An 18,723-nucleotide genomic window follows, 5' to 3' on the forward strand; every position below is an offset into this window, starting at 1 on the left:
ACAAACCTGCACATGTACCCCCTACTCCAAAAAGTTAAGAAAAGAAAAAAAAAATGTGCCTTGACAATTTTATTTTAAAATTATGTTTGACAGAAACAATTCTTAAATGTCTTAAAATGTAAGAAGTTTAAATGTGAGAACTTAAGAACATGTTTTAAAATACGTGGAAGCTGAAACTGAACTGATGGTTTTTAATTTCAAAAGCCATGTGGATGATCCGCCAGGTGAATAATCTGCTTATGGCTATGCCATCAACCCATTGATTTCCTCACTTCATTTCAACTTAAAGTCCTTACAACAGTTTCAGGTTTTTATCTTTGTAATTCTACCCTACCTCTAAAAACCCTGAGTGCATGGTCAAGCTAAGTCAATTATTTTTAAGTTGATTGTGGTAGACCAGCTATGAACTCCATTCTCAGCCTTCCCACTGAGTCTTAGTTATATTTCTTTTGAATTAAATGAAAATATTCTTGATTTGATTTTGTCTTTTAGAAGTATCAGACACAAAGAATATAGCTTTCAGCAAGTTTGGATCTTTTTCTGCCACCTTAGACAATGGAATCTGCCTCTCGATAAGTTACTATGGATCAAATGGAACGGCACCAGGTGAAATGAATACAACAGAACGGATAAGTATGCCTCACGGCCAAGGGTCCCTGCCACTGCCCGTGCTCAGTCTGATCACTTGTCAATAACATGCTATGATTTAATGCTCCTCATAGTTTTCCCTGCAGTGTGGGAATATAAGAGGGGTGTGTGGGTGTGTGTGTGTGTATGTGTGTGTTCCCATATATGTGTGTATGCATATGTGTGCATATATATATATGTATAAAATCTTTCATATGTTGGTACATATGAAATAAAAATGCTTTTATATAATCACATATACATATGATCACATGTGTGTGATATATATACATGTATGTATAGATGTATATGCACACATATATGCCAGTTATCCTCGTTAACTGCCCCATAAAATCGAGCCTTTTAGTTGGGAGTAAGAGAAAGCATAATTTGCCAAGGAATCCTCTTGGCTTTCTATGGAATAATATTTTTGTGAATCCTGTTATTATTGAACTATTCCATTTCCTTCAGGACATTAGCCTTAAAGGAGCTATCCTGTGGACATATGGAAAGATTTCTGTACCCCACTTTTTCTTTCCTTCCTTCCTTCCTTCCTTCCTTCCCTCCCCTCTCTCTCTTTCTTTCTTCTTTCTTTCTTAGACAGGATCTTGCTTGTTACTTAGACTGGAGTGCAGTGGCACAGTCATGCCTCACAGCAGCCTCAAACTCCTGAGCTCAAGCAATCCTCCTACCTCAGCCTCCTGAGTAATTGGGACTACAAGGGCATACCACCACACCTGGCTAATTATTTTTGGTAGAGGTAAAGTCTTACTATGTTTCCCAAGCTGGTCTTGAACTCCTCTGCTCAAGTGATCCACACACCTTGGTCTCCCAAAGTGCTGGGATTACAAATGTGAACCACTACACCTGGCCTTCAACCCCATTTTCAATAAACAAATCATCCAACTGGAAGTTATTTCTTTACAAACCACAAAGTAGGATGTGACTTTATCAAGAACAAATTAGGAAATCTGTGGCTTCCCATGCATTCTGGAGGGATCTAACCACAACATACTGTTTAAGCATTATATAATCAAAGGGTAAATGCTATGCTGTATAAGCTTAAAATCTTATATGTCAGTGTAGATCATAGTGATCCAATTACCTACCTGCCTTTCTGTATAGCTTCTTTTTTACAGAGATAAATTTTCCATGGATAATTACAATCTTATTTCTTACCTTGTACCAAATATCCTAGTACTCTACTGAGTTTGATAGTTCATCAAATTTCTTAGTATTTTTGCTTTATTGGCGATTTGGTGTTTTAATTTTACTTTTGCATTTGATTTGTTGTAAAACCAGCAGCTCAAGAAGTCATCTGATGCCTAACAAATTATATATTAAAGTTCATTATCATTGCACAGTCACTAAAAATTCCTCTCCCTTCTTAATATAGGTTATCATTATGTTAGATTAAGATATTTCTGCCCACTGTCAATTCTGTTGCTCCTATTCCTGATTTTCTTAATCTTGATTTAGTCCTTAAATTAATATGTAATCATTCCATTTTAAACAGATGTTCCTAATTTCAAGTTATAAATATGGCATTTGAAAATGTTTTTAGTGTAGATAATAAGTAATATTTCATATCCTATATGTTTTTTAAAGTTGAAGGTATAAGTCTTTGTAAATTGTGTATATATATGTATACACACACACACACACACACACACACACACACACACATACATTTCCTAAGGATTCATATATAGCTGATATTTAAGAGCTTTATCTGTTAATGGTGAAACAAATATCCATTCCAATTTTGCCCCTTTAGTTGAGTATACACAGCTAAACATAATTTAGTATCCTTTTGGACAAATAAAAAGTAGACAATACAGCTACTTTTTCTTTGTCCAAAAAGATACTAAACTGAAATAGGCAAATTTCAATGCAATTTGATACAAATGAAATAGGCAAAAGTTAAAGAAACACAATCAAATCTTGGGACACTGCATTGCACCTTCTTGCTAAGAGGAATAGATCATTCTTGCCTCTTACTACATTTCAGAGCACCTACTGAATATACCTAAAATTAAGAATCTTAATCAGGCCCCAACTTATATTTTATATGATTCTTTACCCAAATCTTGAACAACAACTGACCTGGTCTATCTTCCCTTAGAGAAGCATATCTTCCTATCCTATTATTTCTGTGCCTTTCATTTACTTGAATAAATTATGCCGTCTCTTACCTCTGCCCATTTTCTCATGCTGTGCCACTGCTTAGAATACTTTCTCCTGCCGTGTGCACCACCACTTTCAACAATTAAACCTCCTCCCATCCTGCAGGCCTCAGCGTCCAGGTTACTTGCTCTGAGAAATGCTTCCCAGAGTAAGGGGCAGTAGCACTCGAATTGGGTCTTTGGAAGTGAGTGAGAATTGCCTATACAAAAAATTGAAGGATGGGAATTCTAGATATCAGGAATAACATGTGTAAAAGTCCAGTAGTGTAAAAGCATAGAAAGTCTTTTCCACTTATGAAAAGGTGAACTGGTCAGCAGAGCCACAGTAGACTGTACAAAGACATTTTACAGTAGGTACCCTTCTTCTGGGTTCCTGTGGCACTCAGTATTTCCTCTGTCACGGACTGAACACACAGCACTGTACCTGAGGGGTTCTCATCTGAACTACCCACAGGTGAGATGTCTGTCTCATCCATCATTGGCTATCCATTTCATGATGCGTAGTAGTAGGCACACAACAAATGTTTGCTGAATATTAGTAAATGGAAGTGGATGAGAGGAGGGAATTTCCAGATGCCTGAAACTGAACGCCATTCACTTGTTTATGTACTGTACCTTCTATGGGTCAAGCAACTTGCTGGCACCGAGCCACTAAGATGAATTAAATCATGGTGCATCCACACAAAGAACTCACTGTCTAATGGACATGGAAAACATCAATGGAGTAATAATAACTCTTAGTTATTATTAGTGCTAGAAATTATACTTAAACAGAGTACTGAGATTAGTGCTAGAAATTGTACTTAAACAGAGTACTGAGAACAGTCAGCACATACTTCAGAGAAACTATAGTATTTGAGATGGGACTTTAGAGCTGAGTGGGAACAGCTCAGCTCTAAAGTCCCAGGCACAGAAACAAGGCACAGAAACGACGAAGGGAATTCTCTCCAGGCACAGAAACAAGGAAGGGAATTCTAGAACTTAAGAACCATGTGTGTAAACACACAATTGTGTCAAAACATGGCATCTTTACAGAAAGGTGAAACGTTCAGTGTGGCTGCGTGGAGGTAGGTGAAGACCAGATTGCGAACAATGTTACATGCCCTACATCAGCAGAGTGGAAGAGGACTTTAAGTAAGGGAGGTGACATGATCATATTTTACTTTAGGAGCATAAGGTTTATGGTAGTTTGGAGATTACAGTGAAGTGGTGGTATTGGAAGTGCTATGGTATACGTTGGCAAACTGCTGCAAAAGACCCAGCAAGCAATTATGGGATCCTGAAAAGGCATAATTTGGGAGGAAGTTCTTAGGCCTTGACAACTAGCTGGATGTGTAGGATGAGTCAAAAAGACTAAGTGCAAGTGATCTCATTGTCTAACTTGGGAAACAGAGTGGATAATTGGTCATGGCCTTAACCGAAACTGAGAATGTAGGAGGCTTAATCTGCTTGGGAGAAAAGAGTCTTAATTGAGTTTGAAATGTTTCTAGCACCACAACTGGGAGAGACCTTAAAAAAGCTAGAAATACAGGTCTGGAACTGAGAAGGAAGGTCATGCCTTGAGATGTTAATTTTGGAGTCATTAGCATGTAGATGACAACTGGAGCCCCAGTGGTGAGTGAGCTCATCCAGATCTAATGTATATAAAAAAGCCCTCGCTATGTATCACAGTCACATGTAGTGTTTCACAAATATAAATACCTGGGTCTCATCTCCAGTAAGCCTGATTCAGTAGGTCAGGGTGGGGCCTGAGCATGTTTTTCTTTTTTCTAATTTCATGAGTAGTTATTACAGGCAAGCAGGATTGAGAACATAATGAACCCTGCAACCTAAAAACATTTAGGGAATTAACCGAGTGTGGTGGCTCATGCCTGTAATCCCAGCACTTTGGAGGCCAAGGCGGGCGGGCAGATCACTTGAGGTCAGGAGTTTGAGACCTGCTTGGCCAACATGGTGAAACCCCATGTCTATTAAAAAAAAAACAAACCCATGTCTAAAAAAAATTAACTGGGTGTGGTGGCAGGTGCCTGTAATCACAGCTACTTGGGAGCCTGAGGCACAAGAATTGCTTGAACCTGGGAAGAGGAGGTTGCAGTGAGCCGAGACTGTGCCGCTGCACTCCAGCCTGGGTGATGAAATGAGACTCTGTCGCAAATAATAATAAATAAAAATAAATAAAAACATTTAGGGGACTGACAAAAGAGTCAGTAGAGGAGACTGAGAAAAAAAATTGACCATAGAGGTAAGAGAGTCAGAGAACATTTTTCTGGAACCCAGTGGAAAATAAAATTCATGACACAACGGATGCTTTAGAGCTCCCCACATAATTACTCCTAGCATCAGCTCTCCTTTTAGAATTCTGATAATCCTTTAAAATCCAGCAAATTTATCACATACAAGTTTCTTCTCTGAATTTTCTTGTTTTCACCATTTATTCTATTTCCATTTAATAGTCTTTATGTTTGGTTATTTATGCAGAATCTTATTTAGACTATTTTTACTCTATAAGGATTTTTACATATTTTTTTAATTATTTTCTGCTACTCTAAACATTTTATATGTAAGTAGAGCCTCCCAAATATTTCTCAAATAAATTAAGGTATAGCTACTGTCCTATCATTAAGGAGTTTACAATGTAGATGGGAAGGGAAGAACATGAGAAATAATGACTCAATGAAGCATATCCAAGTATTAAATACCTCAAATTTTCTAACTGCAATCCTGATTTGCAAACCAACTTCGTTACTCCTGGAATCTATCCAACTGATAAGTCATACTTAGCATTTTTGAGATGTAAATGTTATTTCACAAAGATATCGCGTATGAATATTGAAATCTTTATTTTTACTTTTTCTGTTTATAGAAGATAAAGATCCTGATTTAGAAACAATATTGAATATCCCTTCAGCACTCACCCCAACAGTGGTTCCTGTTATAGTGACTGTTCCTCAAAGCAAAGCTAAAGGGAAAATAAAAGGCAAAGACAAACCCAAAGAATCCCTTAAAGAAGAAGAGCACCCAAAAGAAGAAGAGAAAAAGGTGAACAAACCTTGCCATAGATTCCATAGATTCCAAAACTCTGTTTCTGCTCCAGTGTTAACGTTTTTTAAACCGTGACTTATGTCAATAGTGTTATAGTGCATATGTTTTATTATATGATACATTAATGTCCCTTGTATTCTCAGGTTTGAATAGTCAAGAAAGATTTGGACACAAAAGTTGGGTTTCCACTCAAAGATACCCATTGTCATACATAGGTTGTCTCAGGACATTCGTTCTAAGTTTAGAAAAACTTAATTCAACCTTTTTTTGCATTCTATTTCTTTGATTTTCTTTGCTTTTGGTTGTTCAAGTTTCTGCCATTCCTTATTTTTAAAACTATTTTTTTAGCTCCGTTGAGATAAATAACAATTGGAAGAAAAATATATTTAAACAATAGAAACAGTTTCATTTTGTTAAGTTGGCCTTACACATTGATGTGCTAAGAATCTAACAAGAATAACAGCCCACTTTTGATTAAAAAGTAGTCCACCTTTTACCCCTAGCTTCATCATAGTACACACACACACACACACACACACACACACACACACACACACACACTTTGACTCTAAACATTTTCCTTAATAGAACAAAGATCAAAAGAGTGTTCTGCTTTTACACAGTTGGTGGGAGTATAAATTAGTTCAACCATTGTGGAAGACAGTGTTGCAATTCCTCAAGAATCTAGAACCAGAAATAACATTTGATCCAGCAATCCCATTACTGAGTGTATACCCAAAGGATAATATATCATTCTACTATAAAGACACATGCACAAATATATTTATTGCAGCACTATTTATAATAGCAAAGACTTGGAACCAACCCCAAATGCCCATCAGTGATAGACTGGATAAAGAAAATGTGGTACACATATACCATGGAATACTATGCAGCCATGAAAAAGAATGAGTTCATGTTTTTTGCGGGGACATGGATGAAACTGGAAGCCATCGTTCTCAGCAAACTAACACAGGAACAGCAAACCAAACACCACATGTTCTCACTCATAAGTGGGATTTGAACAATGAGAACACATGGACATAGGGAGGGGAACATCATACACTGGGGCCTGTTAAGGGGCTAGGGGTAAGGGGAGGGATAGCATTAGGACAAATTCCTAATGCATGTGGGGCTTAAAACCTGCATGTCAGGTTGATAGGAGCAACAAACCACCATGGCACATGTATACCTATGTAACAAACCTACATGTTCTGCACATGTATCCCAGAACTTAAAGTAAAATAAAAAAATTGTTTAAAAAGAGGGTTCTAAAAGAGGGGCAACAAGGAAACTACTGGTTAAGTCTTGACTATTGGTAGTTACTACTAAAAATGTGTACAGTGTACAAATAATCAACTTACTACAAGATAAAAATATATTTAAAAATACCGAAGAACCTGGATTTCAGACCCTCGCCTTTTAAAAATTATGAGGTTTAAATATGACATTGCCTCTGTACCATATTTACATAGTTATACTAGATAAAATTTCTCATGCCAGGCCACTTGACTCTTGTTAAGTAAAAATGTTCAAGTGTTAAAACAAAATAACTCCGGGTAATTCATTTAAAATTAATTTGGCCAAAGGTATCTTGCTAGCGAACCAATTCATTCACTCAACATTTTTAAAATGAATGATAATGGAAGGGTGAAGGATGGTAACTGGTTTTGTGTGTGATGATAGGCTTGCCGTGGCAGGTTTGCATCTTTAAGCATTTTTGTTCACTTTACAGAATTTCATAAGCGTTTTTCTCTTCTTTTTGCTTTGTGTTTTTAATTTATTTTTGGCTAATTATTTATATATTTGTCCTCTGTTACTGACAAAGAAAATGCTGTACAACCTCAATGTTCAACAATAGAAGACTAGTTAGAAAAAAAAAAAATATCCAGCAGTTGGGTACCAGTGGAGTGATTTTGGTGGCTAACAAAAGAGAATCAATTGGAAAAACTGAAATGGTCATTATTATGGATTGTTTGAAAGTTATCAAGTCAATTTCATTCTTGAGTGCATATAACCAAACAAGGGATTTAGGCATAGCTGACATAAAATTAATTAGGATTTTAAAGTAAACACACCCAAACCCTCATTAATTACAAATAACTTCATAATTGTCTTTTGTTTTTATTTCATTACTTTCATTTGCTACAAAAGCAATATGTACTCATTATAGAAAACAAAGGACAGATATCCTAATAGCATAATATCTCTAGCATCCAAATTGCAAGAATACATCAAGAAATGTGGTGGAGATGTTGGTCTTTTATATACCTTTTCTGTATTAGTTTGGACTGCTATTAAAAAAAAAAACCTTAGACTGAGTGGTTTATAAACAATCAAAAGTTATTGCTCACAGTTCAAGAGGCTGTGAAGTCCAATATCAAGATACTAGCAGATCTGATGTCTGATGAGAGCCTGTTTCTCTTATTTTATCTTACTTTACTTTATTTTATTTAAGATGGGGTTCTTGGTCTGTCACTCAGGCTGGAGTATGGTAGCGTGGTCATAGCTCACTGCAGCCTCAAATTCCTGGGCTCAAGAAGTTGTCCCACCTCAGCATTTCGAGTGGCTGGGATACAGGCATGCACCATCCTACCTGGCTAATTCTTTTAATTTTTAGAGATTGGATCTCATTATGTTGCCCTGGCTGGTCTCTAACTCCTTGCCTCAGGTGATCTTCCCAAGTTAGTCTTTCAAGTAGCTGGAATTGCAACCACAAACCACCACGCCCCACTGTTCCTCATACAGATGGTGCCTTCAATGTGTCCTCACATGGCAGAAACAAAGGTGTTCCCATCAACCTTTTCTTTAAAAGCACTAATCTCATTCATGAGGGTGGAGCCCTCATGACTTAACGGCTTCCTAAATGGCCCTACCTTTTAATACTGTCACAGTGGGTATTAGGTTTCAACATATGAGTTTGGGTGGGGAAAACCAGCATTCAGATGCCAGCACTGCCCTTACTCTTAAATATCCAAGCAGAGGCATCTTTCAAGACCTACTTCAAGCCCCAATTATCCCGCACGTCCTTTCCCAATTGTTCTTATTAACTTTCACTATATCTCTATTTTCTGAGAAAAGATGTGTCAACTATTGTTACTGCCATTTGTCTCACTTGTCTATATGCCAGTCTTCAAGTAGAATATAAATTGCAAAACCACAGAGACACATGCATCCTTGCAGGGTCCACTGAGCTCTGCACGTGTCTTCAGCACTCAGCACATCCTTGCTTAGTCAGAATAAATAATAGCTCATTTAGAAAATGACAACCGATTATTCACATGCTAAATTATTTACAGGAGGAAGTAGAACCAGAACCTGTTTTACAAGAGACTTCTGATGTTCCCACCTTCCAAAGCCTAAATGTGTCTTGCCCCAGTGGGCTCCTGTTGACTTTCATTGGGCAAGAATCTACAGGTGTGTGCTATATGGGGTAGGGTGGGGAGGCAGGGAGCAAAACGTCATCTCAAAAACAGTTAAATCACCACTGGTCACTGTGTATTTTCTTACCAGTTAAACATATGCCTTGTTGATGACGAACAATGGGCTATTTTCACATTTTTTAGCATTTACTATGACCAAGCATTGTCTAAATACTTAGTATACATGTCAAAAGCACAAATAAGAAAATTGAGGTTTCAGGAGGCTCAGTTACTTGCCCAAGATCACATGACTCCCAATCTTGTGATCTTTAAAAGCACTAATCTCATTCATGAGGGTGGAGCCCTCATGACTTAACCACTTCCTAAATGGCCCTACCTTTTAAGTGGCAGAGCTGAAATACCATTCTCAACTCAACGATGACAAAGACAGTGCTCCTAAAGACTTGCATGTATCCCTACATCCTCGCGTCTACAGAGGTACAGTATGTTGCTGGTCTGACCAAACAAAATGACACTGGACACCAAGTACACAGAGATAGATGTGGGTTAAATGAGTTAAGAAAACCAAGTCTTTATTTCCATGTATCCATATATAATTTTATAGTGTGGTATCTCTATTGGCTCTGTACATGGCTCCTAACTTCTTCAGCTGAATAAATAGTACAAGTAAGATTTCTTTAATTAACCTGATGAGACATCTGCATTTGTAATTGAATTTGATTACCATTTAAACAGAAACTCACTGTTGCAGAAGAAGTAGGAGAGGCAGCAAAGCAGGCACTGAACTGGGACTTCAGTTCTAAAGCTGACCCTGATGCCAATGAATGACATGGCCCTTTTCAGTTACTTAGGCTCAGGGCCGTGTGTTCCCATCCGATAGCTATTACATCAGCGGAACTTTACATTTTCACAGCTTCATATCCTCTTTCATGTAATTCCCTTATGCATACCACGTTTGAAAAGTGTATCTGTCAGAGAAAAAGGCCACGCTCATTTAAAAATAATTTAATGTTTTATTTACTTGCCAGCCCCCTCCCCACAAAAAAACCAGAAACTAAATGTTGAAGCTAAATTTTTCTTTTCCTTAGGCATTCTGAATTATTAAAAATAGCCCAGGGACCCTGTTCCATTCCCAAAGATCCCAGTGGTCCAGGTTTCCCCACTATGCTGGATGGTCACTTAGCGTCTTCCAGTCTAAGAGCTGTGAGTGTATGCAAAGACACGTTGCTTTCCGATTCAAGGATATATTTGTTTGCTTATTTGCTCCTGTTATCAAACTCCAGCTTAACACCTCTTTTACCTGTCTTTTCTATTAGTTTCATTATCTACCCTAATGTTTTCATCCTTGTGTTAGGGTAGACAATGTAGTTAATAATAATTCATCTGTTTAAACTCGTTCATATATTATGAAAATCCTAATTCAAGTCTGAACATAACATAAATATCAAAGTAGCAATATCTCCATCAGGGTCAGCCTTGGACATTAGGGAGAGACAGGCATCATGGCATAAGAGGAGAGAGCCTAGCCTTGAATCCTTTCCTGAGCGACTTTGGAATGAAATGAGAAAATGCTTTTCACTTAGAACATATTTCTCAGATGTGTGTGTGTGTGTGTGTGTGTGTTTGGGGTTTTTCTTTGTTATTTTAGGTTGTTAGTGGTGGTTGCTTTTATAATATAAGAAGATGGTTTGGCCGGGCACGGTGGCTCAAGCCTGTAATCCCAGCACTTTGGGAGGCCGAGGTGGGTGGATCACAAGGTCAAGAGATCGAGAGCATCCCGGTCAACATGGTGAAACCCCGTCTCTACTAAAAATACAAAAAAATTAGCTGGGCATAGTGGCGTGTGCCTGTAATCCCAGCTACTCAGGAGGCTGAGGCAGGAGAATTGCCTGAACCCAGGAGGCGGAGGTTGCGGTGAGCCGAGATCGCGCCATTGCACTCCAGCCTGGGTAACAGGAGTGAAACTCTGTCTCAAAAAAAAAAAAAAAAAAGAAAAAGAAAATGGTACAAATCCCGGCACTCTTGCTCACTCTCTTACTTAGTGCTAGATGGTCACTAAGTATCTTCCAAAGTTATAACTTTCTAAGTTAATAACCTCTCCAAGCCTCTATTTCTTCATCTGAAAATCCTAGAAAATCAAAGTGTCTACTTTGAATGCTTTATATTGAGTCTAAGGCAGACTCAATATAGACTCCACATATAGAAATATTTCAATAAATGTGTATTGGTTTATCATTATTATTACTGCTTCTGTGATTTAAGGAGTGCCATGATTTTCCCACCAGCCTGATATGTAGTTCTTAAAATGCTATCATTTAGGGTTAATTCCTTTGTGTTAAGGCTTTTTTGCCCCAATAAACCACATTATAAATTAAGAGGAATTTATTCAGTTATCAAAGCCTAACGAGGTACAGTATGCCAAAATTTCTCCGTAATAGTGCCCGCTTTTTGAAGGAGCTTATTAGGTGCTTTTCTCCTTGATTGCCAGCTGACAGCAGAATGCTAAGATAAATCTGGATTTGGTTAGAGATGAGGGGACCATGTTAACGTTAACTTTGGAAGATGAGAGTAACTTAGGAGAGGCAAGACTGAGGGAGTGACTTCTCCTGGGGCTATGGGCAACCAGGCAACACCAGGGTGGCGTGTGTGTCAAAGGTGAGGGATGAGCACCAGTGAGCAGGAAGAGGAAACACCTAATTCAGCAAAACTCTGCTTCCTTCATAATTTCACCCTAAACTGTGTTGAATTTTTATTAGAAAGTGTGGCTTACACATGGAGAAGGTACCTACTAGGTGTCGTAGATGACCTCATTTACTACCATTGAATATAACAAGGTCAGCAAAGAACCAGCATTCTAGGCCATCTGTCATAACTTGGAAACTGCTCTATTATTCACATACAGACTAAAGAAAATAATTACGCTCCAAGCAGGGTGTCTCACACCTATAATAATAGCACTTTGGAAGGCTGAGGTGGGAGGATTGTTTGAGGCCAGGAGTTTGAGACCAGGAATTTGATTGCTTGAGGCCAGGAGTTTATAGGCTAGCCAACAGAATGAGACACTGTGTCTACAAAAAATAGAAAAACTTAGCAGGGTGTTGTGGTGCAAACCTGTAGTCCCAGCTGCTCAGGAGGCTTGAATCCAGGAGTTTGAGGCTGCAGTGAGCTACAGTTGTACCACTGCACTCCAGCCTGGGTGACAAAGCAAGACCTTGTCTCTATTTTTAAAACAAAGAAAAGAAAAAGAAAATGATTAAGCAAGAAGATAAAATCCCGGCCCTGCAGTATTGCCCAGTTCACAGAAAGCTTTATTCTTGTTTTAGGTCAATATGTTATAGATGAGGAACCCACGTGGGACATCATGGTCCGTCAGAGCTACCCCCAGAGGGTGAAGCACTATGAGTTCTATAAAACGGTGATGCCACCAGTAGAGCAGGAGACTTCAAGGGTTATCACCAGTCAAGGCACTGTTGTCAAATATATGTTGGATGGATCCTCACAGGTAAAAGAATGTGTTGGAGAAATTATTCTTCCCTGTTCCAAAGTAAAAGACAAGTTATGAGTAAGGAACAGTTCTGTAGCAGGGAGAAAGAACAACTCACTTGAAAAAGGAATGACAAATGGTGAATAATATAGTCAGAATAAAAACACACTATACAGAGCAGGATATGAATAAACTTGTCATTTCTCTACCTGATCTAAGATTGCAAACTAAACACGGTTTTTTCCTTTTCTCCCTCTCAAGGTATCTTAAAATAATTTTAAAAATTTACCTAATGAATTCATAATGGCACTGGAGAACAGCAAAGGATCTCATCAATAATAGAAGATTTGGAGAATTTCTTTAAAAAATACAAATCAGATGAGACCAATATGATGGAGAAATACACACAAAGTTAAAACATACACAAGAGGAAAATATGCAGCAAAATTAAAAATCGAAATGGGAGTTCTAACACAAACGATTTGCACATGGAGCTCTGGGCTCAGAAAATGAGGGTGGTGCCCCAGGTGATTCACTGTCACCTGGAGCATGGGAATGAGAAACCTTAAAAATCAGAAGCCATATGCCCTGTTCTTTCTTTCCCCAATGGTCACAAAACAGGAGCTCCTGTGACCAGACACTACACTACAAGAAGTGAAAAGGGTTTATCAGAAAGATGACCATGCACTTGAGTTCTAAATCTTGGAAAGAAAGCAATGCTGTAAAAGTAAAGTATGTAATTCAGTAAATAAAAGAAATAACCCTTGAAATTAAATACTTTAAAAAACTAAAAATGGATAAAAGTAATATTGGCAGACTTGAGAGGTTAACAGTTCATAAAATAACAACTTTTTTTTAAAAGTAGCTAAGGAAGAATATCAAGAATTCTTAGAAATTAGAAATAACCGAATAATCAAATGTGGGAGGGGTAGATTATGAGGGTGAGAAAAGTTGAGAGATATGAAAAAAGGGTCCATAATTTCCAGAAGAAGAAAACACTAAGAATGAAGGGAGAAAAGAAAGACATAACATAAGAAATTTTCCCAGAGCTTAAAAAAATACTTCAGATTAAACAAGGCAACCAAATGACAATCAGAACTGGTATTAATTATCTTTAAAGAATTACCTAAATATTCCAATCATGCAATTTTAGGACTGTATACACAATCTTAAAAGTTTCCTCAAGGAAACAAGTTACCTATGCAAGAATAAGAATCAGATAAACATTCGACTTCTCATCAGCAACACTGACGTTGGTCCTTGTCAAGTTCGTTGGGGGTGTCTAGATACCGATATCAGGTAGATGTATCTATGGCACCTAGAGATACTATACATACTAGAGAGATATTAAAAGAAACCACAAGTTTAAATATGTGAAAACATTTTAAATACAGTCATTCAAAAAATTGAAATAGAGTATATAATTTCCCAATTGCAAAGGGGAAAGGTGAAGAATAGAAAAAATAAAACTCCAATCAATTTAAGCTAAGATGGAAATAAAAAGAAAAGAAACAAAATAGAAGGCAAATAAAAAATATAAAATAATATCATTACAGTGGGAATTAAGCTATTGTCTCTGAACTCCAAATCTACCTTTCTATAATCTGTTTTGTGTTGCTGGGTCTGGAGGCCTTTCTTCTGTGGATCATTTTGAACCTGTTTTCATTTGACGCACAGTATTTATTGTTAGCCAAGTTCTTCCTTGCTTCTGAGGATGCTGAGAACTTTTGCTCTTCAGATTCTCTTTGCAGATGGTGCCGTGAGCAATAGTCCCAATCCAGGTCTTATTTGTCCTCCGGAAATGCCAGCAAGCCCTCACTGTGGAGATTTGTTGGACTCTATTTCTCAGCACAAATCAGAAAGGGTACCGTCTGACATTAGCAACGCAAAGAAAGGTGACAATTGAAGCCTCTCAGTTTGTAATGGATTTAGTAAAGTTTTCAACGGCTTAATAAGTGTTCAATTTTATTACTATTATACTTTTAATCTTTTCTATGAATATATTCATATATTTTCTTCTATATATATATATACATGAATTCTCTTTATCACAGAATTGTGCACTGTTTTATAAACGGTTTTTCTCTTAGTAATAAATAATGAACATTTTCATATGTTATTCAATATTCTTACACATCAGATATAATGCCTAGGCTGCTGTTTTAGGGTTGATAGGGCAGAATGATGGTGTAAAGATTATGAGTAGGCCTCTCTGTGATTCTCTTGACCTTTTCCTCATACGTAGTTGCAAGAAAGTACATCAACTCCAGGTATGAGGACCTCATTCAGCAACTTCCAAGAAAAGAGGGCAAATGCAAGAGCTTTCTTCAAGTGTTTCTGTTTATCAGGAAGGCAAATAGTTCTAGAACTCCAACCCTCACCCCAGCAGACCTGTCTTTATGTCACTGACTAGACCTGGCTGGGGAGCAAGGTTGGGAAAACAAGTATCTGACATTTTTGGCCTCTTTCTCAGAAGACAGCGCTACTAAGGAGGGAAAAAAGAAGGTGGATGCTACTTGGATAAACAATGAACAGAGTCTGCTATAATATAAAATGTAAGACTGCTGTCCTGAGAAGTGTTTTCAATTTATGCCCCTACCACTAGCACAGTATGAAAATATCTACTTCCTCACACGCTCACCAATGCCAGATATTATCACTCTATTAATCTTATTCAACATGATAGATAACCAATTCATCTTATTATGCTCATTTGCATTTCTTTAATTACTGGTGAGGCTAAACATCTAAAGATGTTTACTGTGGTTTTCTTTTTTTTTTTTTTTTATCTTGTGAATTTCCTACTCTTTTCTTGGTTTACCATTGTGATGGTCATTGTTTTCATGTTAATTTGTAAGAGATTTTTACATAGAAGGTGTATATTTGTGTATCAGGAAAAATTGGAATATTTCAATTATTAAATTAGCTAATCCTCTGTGAGCCACATATTTTAATAATCTCCAATTTACAGATGAGAAAAATGAAGCAGAGAGATTAAGTAATTTCTTCGAGGGCTCTTAGCTAGCGAGTGGTAGAGCTGGGATTTGAGTCTAGGTCCCTAACCCTAAATTACACTCCCTCTCATGCCTCACAAACTTTTCTCAATTTCTCATATGCCTTTAATGATCTGAAACCTAGATTTAATCCTTTTTTGTCAATTTTACACATCTCGCCACAGTACCCAGAAATATTGTATGAAAGCAACTAGATTACTTTTTAATTACTCAAAATTTAGTAAAACAGATTTTCCTTCAGTCATAGCAGCAGATTTCTGGTTACAGAAGTATCCAGATAGCTTTCCAAACTTCCTGGCTCAGGGTTCCCTCTTTTGTTGATACAGAGAACTTGATACAAGACTAGTCTGTACAGCCACTTTTCTAAGAGCCTCCCCTGGTTCTGGAGGACCTCTGCTTCTGGCACAATGAGCCCCAGATTTCTTCACAGCCCTTTCATCCAAGGTGATCTACTCCCTTTATTAAATGAATAGACTATTTTTAGAGCAGTTTTAGGTTTACAGGAAAATTGAGCAGAAAGTACACCCCAATTATAGACATCTTGCTTTAGTGTTGTATATTTGTTACAACTGATGATCCAATCTTACATTATTATCAACTAAAGTACATAGTTTACATTAGGGTCCACTCTTGGTGTTGTACATTCTTTGTCTCCTGTATCATATGGAATAATTCTGCCACCCTAAAACTCCCTCTTCACTTATTCACCCTTCTTATTCTACCTATCCTGAACTACACACACCCTACCTCACCAAACTCCTGGGAACCATTAACATTTTTATTGTCTATATTATAGTTTTGCCTTTTCCAGAAAGTCACATGATTAGAATTATACCTTATGTAGCCTTTCTAGACCAGCTTCTTTCACTTAGTAATATGCATTTAAGATTCCTTTCTGTCTTTTTATGTCTTGATAGCTCATTTCTTTTTATCACAGAATAATATTACATCAATTAAATGAAATATTATAGTCTATTTTATCCAAAAAAATTTTAAGTTCTAAAACTGCAAAGCAACTTTTCTTACTGAGATTCAGCCATTTTTCTTAAATTATTTCTCAGATTGTTGCAATTCTTTGTTTAATTTTCAAAGTTCTGAGAAAGTTCCTTTTGATTCTTCTTAAAAACATTCTCATAGCTTTTAGGGAGGGGTAGACTTTCCCTGGTCTTTACTTGTCATTCCAGAAGTGTATACCATCTCACAAGAAATATTTAGTATTCTTATTATTTTTCAATTCTAACTACTTATTTCCATTAAAACTTTTTATTTGACCCTTGAATTATTTAAACTTACTTCTAGATTTCCTATGAGGAAAGCCTATGAGGTGTTTCTAGTTTGTTTTTGTAACTGATTTTTGACTAACAATTTAAAAGTTTGTTTAACTATGATTTTAAACATGGTTGAGTTTTTTAAATCGTCTGTGCTTGACAAGAGTATCTATCTTGTCGTTCTGTGGTACGAAGTTCTCTTTATATTTATTAGATGAAATGTGTTAATTTTAATGTACAGATCTATATCAGAGTCCAGCAAACATTTCTGTAAAAGTCCAGATAGTAAATATTTTAGACTTTGTGGGCCATATGGTCACTGTCACAGCTACTCAACTCTGCCTTTGGAACATACAAATAGCCATAGGCAATATGTTATTAAATAAGCCTGGCTCTGTTGTGTTCTAATAAAACTTTATGTACACTAAATATACTGAATTCAAATTTTATATAATTTTCATATTATAAATTCTTACTATTCTTTTGATTTTATTAGCTATTTAGAAACGTAGAAAGAATTACTACTTCACAGACTGTATGAAACAGATGGCAGGCCTTATTTGTCCACAATACACAATTTGCTAACCCCTATTCTATATTCTTATAAATTTTTAAAAATCGGCTACATCAATTTACTTAGCAATAGTATGTTTAGATTTTCTGAGAAGATAGAATAGCCTCTTTGGTGCTGTACTCCTTATAATTTAATCATTATTTCTTTATTTGTGAAGTAAATATGTCTTTTTTTATTGTTCTGTCATTTTTCTTTATATATTTTAAGGATATGATGATATTTATAGATTTAGAATTATTATATCTGCATGAATTTAGCCTTTAATCATTATGCAATGACTTTCTTTTTTCTTTTTTCTTTTTTTTTCTTTTTTCTTAAAATGCAGTTTCACTCTGTTGCTTAGGCTGGAGTGCCAATGGTGTGATCTTGGCTCACTGCAACCTCCACCTCCCATGTTCAAGCGATTCTTGTGCCTCAGCCTCCCAAGTGACTGGGATTACAGACACATGCCATCACACCTGGCAAATTTTTTTTTTTTTTTTTTTTTTTTTGGTATTTTTAGTAGAGACAGGGTTTCACCATGTTGGCCAGCCTGGTCTCAAACTCTGGACCTAAAGTGATCCACTTGCCTTGGCTCCCCAGAGTGCTGGGAGCAATTGTGTCTGGCCTGCAATAACTTTTTATTCTAGGATTCTTTTTACCCTAATGTCTATTTTGCTTATTTTATTATAGCTACACCAGCCTCTATTTAATAGCTTACCAGTATAACTTTTCCCACACTTACATTTCACCTTCTGTGGTTTATGTTTACATGTGTCTCTTGTAAGCAACAAGTAGGTAAATATTTTAATAATTGAATTTGAAAATGTTTGTCTTTAGGGGTTTTAGTCTATTTATTATATACCAAATATTTTCAAAAATGTCTTTATGTTGTCCTCATTCTTGAAAGATAATTTCACTATGTATAGAACTCTAGCTTACAGATATTTTCTCCCAGTACATTGAAAATATCCTTTATACTCTCTTGCTTTCGATTTTGCTGTTGAAAAGTTGGCTGTTGTTTAAATTGTGTTGCTTTAAGGATAATGTAACTGCCTTTAAAATATTCTCTGTGATTTTTTTATTACAGTTTCAATATAATTTGACTAGACATGCGTTTCTTTTTATTTACCAAAGTGGGAATACATTGTGCTGCTTGAATCTGC

The 18,723-nt window shown here is 36.7% G+C and overlaps 1 protein-coding gene across 6 annotated transcripts in view; it reads left to right on the forward strand.

Annotated features, from left to right (window-relative positions):
• SPAG17 (sperm associated antigen 17) overlaps positions 1-18,723 on the forward strand; it is a 250,275-nt gene that overhangs the window by 164,402 nt on the left and 67,150 nt on the right. For all 6 annotated transcript variants that reach the window (XM_003933530.4, XM_074381189.1, XM_074381188.1 and 3 more), the window contains 5 exons: positions 493-606; positions 5,677-5,852; positions 9,155-9,272; positions 12,562-12,740; positions 14,461-14,617. In XM_003933530.4, the coding sequence (XP_003933579.2) occupies positions 493-606; positions 5,677-5,852; positions 9,155-9,272; positions 12,562-12,740; positions 14,461-14,617 (744 nt within the window). The remainder of the gene's footprint in view (positions 1-492; positions 607-5,676; positions 5,853-9,154; positions 9,273-12,561; positions 12,741-14,460; positions 14,618-18,723) is intronic.

The sequence above is a fragment of the Saimiri boliviensis genome, chromosome 11 (assembly GCF_048565385.1).
Source record: "Saimiri boliviensis isolate mSaiBol1 chromosome 11, mSaiBol1.pri, whole genome shotgun sequence".
In the NCBI taxonomy this organism is placed as follows: Eukaryota; Metazoa; Chordata; class Mammalia; order Primates; family Cebidae; genus Saimiri; species Saimiri boliviensis.